This window comes from Myripristis murdjan, chromosome 20 (assembly GCF_902150065.1).
Source record: "Myripristis murdjan chromosome 20, fMyrMur1.1, whole genome shotgun sequence".
NCBI classification, from domain to species: Eukaryota; Metazoa; Chordata; class Actinopteri; order Holocentriformes; family Holocentridae; genus Myripristis; species Myripristis murdjan.
The window spans coordinates 1,742,385-1,751,127 of NC_043999.1; the positions used below are offsets into that span (position 1 = coordinate 1,742,385).

At 40.0% G+C, this 8,743-nt stretch overlaps 1 protein-coding gene across 3 annotated transcripts in view; it reads right to left on the reverse strand.

The window, feature by feature from the left end:
* Positions 1-979: 979 nt before the first annotated feature.
* Positions 980-8,743, reverse strand: part of eci2 (enoyl-CoA delta isomerase 2) — a 13,458-nt gene continuing 5,694 nt past the window's right edge. For 2 of the 3 annotated variants that reach the window (XM_030079210.1, XM_030079212.1), the window contains exons 7-11: positions 6,638-6,740; positions 4,801-4,921; positions 4,087-4,176; positions 2,847-2,990; positions 980-2,611 (exon numbers count right to left, since the gene is read on the reverse strand). In XM_030079210.1, coding sequence (XP_029935070.1) covers positions 2,456-2,611; positions 2,847-2,990; positions 4,087-4,176; positions 4,801-4,921; positions 6,638-6,740 — 614 coding nt within the window. In that variant the 3' untranslated portion in view covers positions 980-2,455. The remainder of the gene's footprint in view (positions 2,612-2,846; positions 2,991-4,086; positions 4,177-4,800; positions 4,922-6,637; positions 6,741-8,743) is intronic. The other variant, XM_030079211.1, reaches the window with a different exon arrangement.

Sequence of the window (8,743 nt, forward strand, 5' to 3'; positions counted from 1 at the left end):
TTAATGTGTAAAAGCTGAAAGGTGATTGGTCCAACAGAGCAGTGAGTTAGAAACCAGCAACCTGAGCGTGCAGTTCAGTTTGACTCGGCTGGAAAAAGACTTTAAAGACAGAAAAACAGCTGGCCTGTCTGTGGGAACGTGATATTTCTGTCATCAGTCGAGTTGAAATAATTAATTACTTCCACAGTGTTGAAACAAATCCTTTAACTGTCAGGACTTTATGTTTTACTGCTGATTTTCTGAGACACACATGGAAAACTGTCACTTTAAATTTATTCTGCTTCATCTGTTACATGGACGAGGTTTGTATTGACTGGTGGGGAGTGCCCCCTGCTGGTCCAGCTGTGAAACTGCACTCCAACCCCCCTCACTCTCTGAAACCTGAGCAGGTTCATTTGATTTATTTAACCAAAAAAAAAAAAAAAAGCAGGAGAAAGGCAGCGAGCAAGAAGGAACAAGAAATGACCTCAAAATTAGAAAGAAATTAGTAAGAAAATTTCCAGGAAAATTACAATGAAAATTAGAGGGAAAAAGTGTAAAAAGAAAAATAGGAAAATGGCCCAAAATTAAGGAAAAAAAAAAAAGAAAGAAAATGAGCCAATAAAGGCTTTTCCCCCCATAGTGTAATTTTAGATATATAATAATGATAAATACAGTTTGCTGGACACTTTTTTCCCCTCTTGCTTCATCTCTTCCGCCTCCTCTTACAAAAAAAAAAAAAAAAACCCTGAAAATTATAAGAAAAAAAGTGGAATAAACAAAAACAGGAAAATGGCCTGAAATTAACTGCACAAAAAAAAGTAGAACAGAAAAACTGAAAAGATTTAAATTAACCAAAGAAAGGTATTTTCCCTTGTAACATTATTTTAGATATATGGTAATTATAAACACATTCTTCTGGACACTTTCTCCAGACATTTTTTTTTTTTATGTTTGTGTTCAGACGTTCAGGAGTGACTGACCCACCAAACTCAGAGGCTTTCCTTCAAAATTCAACTTTATTTCAGGTGTTATTGTTTTTTTACTCGCTGCATTATTTTACACTGAGAATCATAGAAAGACAAAAATAAATCAGTCGATAAAATGTTATCAGCAAACATTCAAAGACAGTTTTCACATCGGGACAGGACGGCTGCTCGTCTTCCACTTCACCTTCCTGTTTTGTTTTGTTTTTGCTTTATTTTTTCTGCAGATCTGAAGGCAGCTGTGGAGGAACGAGGCGACTCTGCTCCACAACAAACGGATAAAACTGGAATTAAATCAAACATGTAGGAGATAAAATAAAGAAAAAACATCTATCAGGAATCAGCGTTTTTTTCCTGTGACTGTTGATCCCTGGGAGCTTCCTGTTTGGGCCAAAAACTAAACTTCATGACGGTAACATCTCAGGAATGAAGGAGGAGGACGGAGCCCTCGTTTTCCTCCTGATGCACTTCTGAAATCACGCGGTGGATTTTTTTTTATTAACGGTTTTCAAAAGCCTGAGGCCATTAAAACGTGTAAAGATGAACCAAACAGGACAGAAAGCAGCGGAGGTGGAGGTTTTTTCCTCCCACCAAGCAAAGAGCTCCGTCACATGATCATCAGACTGCGGCTTCATTCAGCCACCAGACTGGAAAACACAAAGAAAACTGAGAAACTAAACCCTGAGCGTTTAAAGGAACATTACAACATTTTGGGCAGAATGCCTTTTTCCTGACCTTTCAGTCTGGAGGAGTCAGGAAAAGGCTGGTTCTCACAAAATGTTGTGTTCCTTTAAGGCAGGAGTCAGTACTGAGATTCACTTGTCTTGTTTTTTTGTTTTTTTTCCCCCCAATGTCTGATATGATTTTGGAGTGAAAAGCTTCAAATGGAAAAAAAAAAAGAAAAATATGAGGCGTAAGGATCCAGTTTGTTTTCGTCCTGTGGCTCGAGGACTTCAGTGTCAAAGAAAAACTAACAGCATTCAGTTAAATCTGTTGTTTTATTTATCTATTTATATCTGTCTATTTATTTATTTAATGTTTAATTCTGTCAGAGCTGGTGCTGCGTTCTGATCTGTGAAGACTGAACACTACTGCGTGTTTTGAGTTAATTTCCAAAACTATTCTGTAACTAAACATCAGATTTCCACGACCGTCCTTCTTCATCTTTCCCTAAAAATGCCCAAAACATCACCTTCAAACTGAATCTGTCTGTCGTCAGTACAGCTGCTATCAGAAATCTTCATGATTTTCCCAAAACTTCAGGGAATTTTGATCGTTTTCCAAAACACCTCCACGCCCGGAAAACACACTTTCCAAACTCCGCGACTCGTCCAGGATCTGCTGTTAAGGCTGAGAAGACAAATGAAGGCAGGTGTGTTTTGTTGTCCGCGGCCTGGAAGACGTTCATACACTCTCTCTCTCTCGCTCTCTCTCTCACACACACACACACACACACACACACACACACACACACACACACAGCCTCTCCCTCAGAGTTTGGCCTTGGACTGGAAGAAGCCCATGACGGCGTTCATGCACTCGTCGGACAGCCAGCGCTCCACCAGACGCTCCACCTCGGCGTCGTTCACCTCGTGCAGCTTCTGCCGCTCCACCGAGCGAATCAGCTGCTTGGACAGAGCCAGAGACTGAGAGAGAGACAGGGAGAGAGAGAGAGAGAGAGAGAGAGAGAGAGACAGGGAGAGAGAGACAGGCGGAGAGAGAGAGAGAGAGAGAGAGAGAGAGACAGGCAGACAGAGACAACAAACATCACAGTGTGAGGCTGACAGACATTCCAGCTTTTTTTTATCCCAACTTTAAGTCTCAGTTTTCTTTGTGTGTGTGTGTGTGTGTGTGTGTGTGTGTGTGTGTGTGTGCTCTCACGTTGGGCGGCAGCTTGGCGTAGGCCTTCAGTCGGGTCCAAACCTCCGCCTGGAAGCTGCTGTCAGGGAAAACCTCGGTGACCAGACCCTGCTGACAGGCCTGAGCCGCCGTCAGCTTCTGGTTAAACAGCAGCACCTCGCTGGCCTGAGAGAGAGAGAGAGACACACACACACACACACACACACACACGTTAATGAACCAGCAGCTGAAAACACGGCGGCGGCTGCCAGAAGAGGAAGAAGAAGAGATGAATGAAGTGACATAAAGAAGTAAACGGATGAAAATCATTCAGGAATGGAAACTGATTTTTTTAAAAAAAGAGGCGTGACGAAGATCCAGGATTTCATTTGATAAAAAAAACTAAAATAAACTCATGTGAGCGGGTCAACGACTCGACTCAAATTAAACACCAGGTTCAACCAGTAAAAATGTTCCCGTCTGTCTCAAAGAATTATTACAAGAACACGACCCGAACACTAGCCAAGACATAAAAACCACATTTCAAAATCAGCAAAAAAAAGTATAAATCAAAACTAAAACTGTATGTGTAATTATTATGATATATTTAAAAAGGTCAGGTCATTTATTTGTTTTTATCTAAACCACAGTGTGTTCAGTATCTGTAAGGCTTACTCTGTGTGTGTGTGTGTGTGTGTGAGCCTCAGTCTTTTCACTAAAGTGTGATTTAGCTGTAGTCACATTTTAGTTTAGTTCAAATTCTGTTTTTGTCGACAAACGTTCAGCTGGTTTTCCTCGATGAAAACAACTCCTGAATCATTTCTCGCCATTTTTTTTCTCTGTAAATTCCTCCTTAAATTATTTGTCTTGACCTTCACACACACACACACACACACACACACACACACTGATCCACAGTCATTACAGGTTCTTGTACTTTCAGTCTGGCTTTTGCTTTGAAACTGAGCTTAATATCACGAGGCAGTGAAGTCAGGAGCTGTTTTCATTCCTCTTTCTAACATTTTCATCTCTTTATTATCTGTTATAATAACAATACTAATAACACTACTGTTAATAGGAATAATATAATAGCAAATACTTTTTTTTTTTTTTAATTTTGTTGAAGAAAATCTCATATTTCATCAAATGTTTAGTGGACAAAGGTTCATTTTTGCTTGTTTCATCATGGAATAAATGTCAATAAGGAAAACCTTTAGACACCAAAATGAACACTGTGTGTGTGTGTGTGTGTGTGTGTGTGTGTGTGTGTGTGTGTGTGTACCTTGGCCACGCCCATCATCTTGGGGAAGGTGTATGAGGAGCAGCCCTCTGGACTCTGGCCCAGCAGACTGAAGGGGGTGTGGAAGGTCGCCTGCAGGGCAAACAACAAATATATCAATACAGGAATTATTTTTTAAAAAATTACCAGAGAATTAGCCAAGAAATAAAAACTGATATTCAAATTAGAAAAAAAGTATAAATTAATGACAGAAAAAATATATTTGTAATTATTACAATAATATATTAAAAAGGTCAGATCATTTATTTGTTTTATCTAAATAAATAAAAGAATCAATTATTTTAGGAAAATGATCAGAAAATTAGCCAAAAGACAAAAATTCTAAATTAGAAAAAAAGTATAAATTAATTATTAACAGTAAAATTTGATTTTTTTAATTATTATAACACTATATTTAAAAGTTCAGATCATTTGTTTTTAAATAAATAAATAAATGAAATAAATAAATAATTATTTTAAGAAAATTATCAGAAAATTAGCCAAGAAAATAATAAACAAATTCTTTAAAAAAAAGAAAAAAAAGAGGGATGAGGTCATTCTTTTGTTTTGATTTAACCTTTATCCAAAACAATTAAAACAATCGTTGTGCTATCACTCACACTCTCCATCTGTGTGTGTGTGTGTGTGTGTGTGTGTGTGTGTGTGTGTGTGTGTGTGTGTGTGTGTGTGTGTGTGTGTGTGTGTGTGTGTGTGTACCCTCTCCGTGGCGTACACCAGGTCGAACAGTCCCAGCACCGTGACCGACACGCCGACCGCCGGGCCGTTCACCACGGCGACCAGCGGCTTGGGGAAGTCGATGTAGGCCTTGATGTACTTCCTGTGAGGACAGAGAGGAGGAGGACGCCTCAGCAGGCAGCACATCACTGACAGCCAATCAGATCAATCCATACCTGAGACTAGTGACCAACGCTTCAGCAGTGTCTGAACACCTGACACCAGACCAGGCGGTGTATTGTTACCACGGCAACAACTCTCTGTACTCCGTCTTACCTGGTAGCTTTTTTTTACAGAATGATGTAATTCACAGTTTGGAGGGTCTGATCACATTTTAGTGCCCACAAGTCTGAGTCATGTGATCTGAGTCTCTCCTGATATATTTTTTTTTAATCTAAAACAACAGTATCCAACATGATGCCTTTTCCTTTGGCTCTGTTATCACAAGTTCTGTTCTTTACTTGGTTCAAAACAAGTAAATAAAAAATCTCTTCATAGCTCAGAGGTGCAGCACAAAATAACCACATTCTATTTAAATAAATCTCTTGTCTTAAATAAACAAACTAAAAGAAGTCTATACAATAAAATCATCCAACACGGTAAATTCAGGTATCTTGGCTGTGATCTCTCTGGCTGTCCCAGGCAGTGTCTCTTTATTTTTCAGTCTCTCTCTCTGTGTTTTGTGCAGACATTTTGACATTTCCATCCAATCCCGATCAGCTGAAAATCATGCGATCGCCCCCGATTTCTGATCACATGATCAGATCGGGACATCTCTAATTGGAAGCGTCTTTAAATACGAATGAGGACAGCCATCGAGAGTCACTTGTCTTTCTGTTATTAATGAAACGGCGAGAACATAAACAAAAAGTGAGAGGGGTGAGGGTTCAGAGAGTTTCTGCAGATTAACACCATGAAGCTGAAACAGACAACAGTCAATCTGTCCATCGATTCCTGCAGCAGTTCTGTTTTACACTGGAATCTTACATTTTAAATAGCAGGTTGAAATAGCGACGATTACACGTGTCCATTATGTTTGTCCATGATAAGAAAGCCAAATTTAATCTGACAGACTCACAACTCTCTGCAGTATAGCTCTGTTTTTAACACTCCACTACCCAGCACCTTAAATTGTTTGTTTATTTATTATCCACTACTCAGCATCTTACTTACTTGTTTAGTTTATTTTATTTTATTATCCATCACTCAGCACCTTAACTGTTATTTATTAGAAGTGGTGATTCCATGGGACCAAATCAAGTCGGACAGTCGCCGAATCCCATTACCGGGCGTCGGGTTCTGCCACTTGGTTTCCTGGTACCATGGTGTCAAGCTTACCCTGTGCCATACCATCTACTATCTGTATTTTTCATTTTTCATATTTATTATTTTCATCAGTATATGTTACATTTCTTACATTTCAACACTTAAATATCTCATATTCTCAGGCCACTTTATTGTATATACTTAGCCCTTATTGTCTTTAGTGTATATATTTCGCATATTTAGTCTCTATTGTATATACTTTTAATTTTAATTTTTTATTTTTTGTTTTTATTGATGATGCTGCTGTAACGTGTGAATTTCCCAGTCTGGGATCAATAAAGTATACCTATCTATCTATCTATCATATATCTAAAAACAGCAAAGAAAACCAAAAGCGGCTCACAGTTAATCAAAGTTATGAAACTGTGAAGAGGCAGGATGAGAGAGAAGAAAGCAGGGGGGTTGAGTGTTTCCTGCTTCCTCTGCGCTGGAGTCACATGACCGACCTTTTTAAAAGCATTTAGGGTTGAAAGGTGTCGCCTGCTGGCCGTACCTGAGCAGCTCCCCTCCGTCCCGGGCCATCTGCTGGATCCCTCCCTCCGGGATCCGGGTGAAGTTGGTCAGGTCGTTCCCGCTGCAGTAGTAATCACCAGCACCTGGGCCGTGTGTGTGTGTGTGTGTGTGTGTGAGTGTGTGTGTGTGTGTGTGTAGACAGAAAGCAAAGGGATGTTTTTCATGAGAATCCGACTTCAAAATGTCTGAGAAAATGTGAAAACATCTGTGGAAAAGTGATTTTCATTTAGCTTTTTACTGACTGTTTAAAGTTAATTAATTAAACCAATAAATCAATTAAACTGTAACTAAGCCTACAGATTGATGAGCCTGCTGATTAATTCACAGGTAAACTACCTGACTGACCAAACAGCACGTTAACTCACTGACTCATTAAGAGAATAATTTTCTAAAAAAAAAAAACAAGGTATTATACTGCAACCGTGATATGATTCAAAATTTCAGTCGGATTAATCACTTTTACATGTTAATTTTTTGCCCTGAAAATGAAGATTAGAAGACATTAAAGTGACGACGACACGGTTTTTGCTTTTTTGTGTTGTTTTCATCTGCAGAGTGTGATCAACAGGCCACAGCGCTGCATTTACAGGCATTTCACCTTCATCACATCGTAGTTTTTTTTTTCTGAATTTGAATTTTCCAGCTGCACTGAGTCAGAGTGACAATTCCTGCTCGAGCCTCTAGGTGGCAGCGCGGTTCAGAGGCTTTGATTTCTTAACAGGATGTGAAGAATCTGGAATGAGTTCAGTGTAGTGATGGGCGATATGGACTAAAAATTTTATCACGATAATTTCTGGCATTTATTGCGATAACGATAAAAGTGACGATAAAAAAAATAAAACAATTCAACTCCATCTTTTTGACTACAAATCTATCACCGCATTCAGTCTTGAGAACCCCACAAATACTGCTCAAAAATAATACTTACTGTAGTCAAATACGCTACTAAACTATACCAATTAAGTTTAAGTAGTACACCTGTACTGCATCCTTTGTAATCACCGCTTTTTTGCAAACTTTGCATATGACAGATGTTTGCTCCACGCCAGACTTACTGTAGCCAAACCAGTTCCAGATAATCGAGCTGGAGCCTCGTTTAGCAACGAGCTCTTCACTATCAGCCCCGCCTTCCGCCATGCTTGTTATTGTGCTACACGCAGTGTTGCCAACTCCTCAGTAAGGAAAGTAGCTATTGGCTGTCCTAAAAGTCGCCAAATGACGTCATCGCCTAATTTGCATAATTGGCAATTTGCACGTGATTGTAATGGACGCTGTAGCAGAGGAATAACGTCGTAGGAGAGACAAAAAGTGAGTAAAAACATCCTAAATATGTTTTAGAACTACAAATTTACGGGAAGGGCGGGACCAACAGCGGCTTTGCGCGATTCATCTGCTGCGTGGCCGCGGAGTGGTGGGTCTCCTCTCTGCTCCTCTCCTGACTGCAGCTGCCTGCGACTGCCGCGCGCGGCTCGAGGCTGTGACCACCTGTGAGGACTTTGGGGCGGGGGAGGGGCTCGCGGCAGCACCCGCTGCTCACTGAGAACAGGAACTGCAGAGGAACGATACGTGCTTTCATGTCAGTCTCCAAAATACCAGAAGTCTCCAGTAACACCAGGAAAAGTCGCTAGATTTGTCGCTAGTCGCTTTTGACAAAAAAAAGTCGCCATGGGGAGTTGGAAAGTCGCCAGATTTAGCGAGAAAGTCGCCAAGTTGGCAACACTGGCTACACGTGTGAGCTGCCGGCTGCCAGCGGCGAGTGCGTTGCGCACGTAATTACGTCATCAACAGGAGTTTATCGTTATTATCGCGAGATGACATATTCTTACCGTGGGGAATTTTTTTGACGATATACCGCAAACGATAACATATCGCCCATCCCTAGTTCAGTGTTTTGGACCTAAGGTTTTTTTGGGGGGATTTTCACAAATGTAAACTACTCTGAAAGACAAGACTCATCAGTCAGCAAGTAACAAAAGAAATCAGTCTTTTCTGGACATTTGTATTATCATTATTATCATTATTATTATTATTATTATAATTATTGTTGTTGTTATTATGAAAGAGAGAGAGAGTCAGTGAATAACAG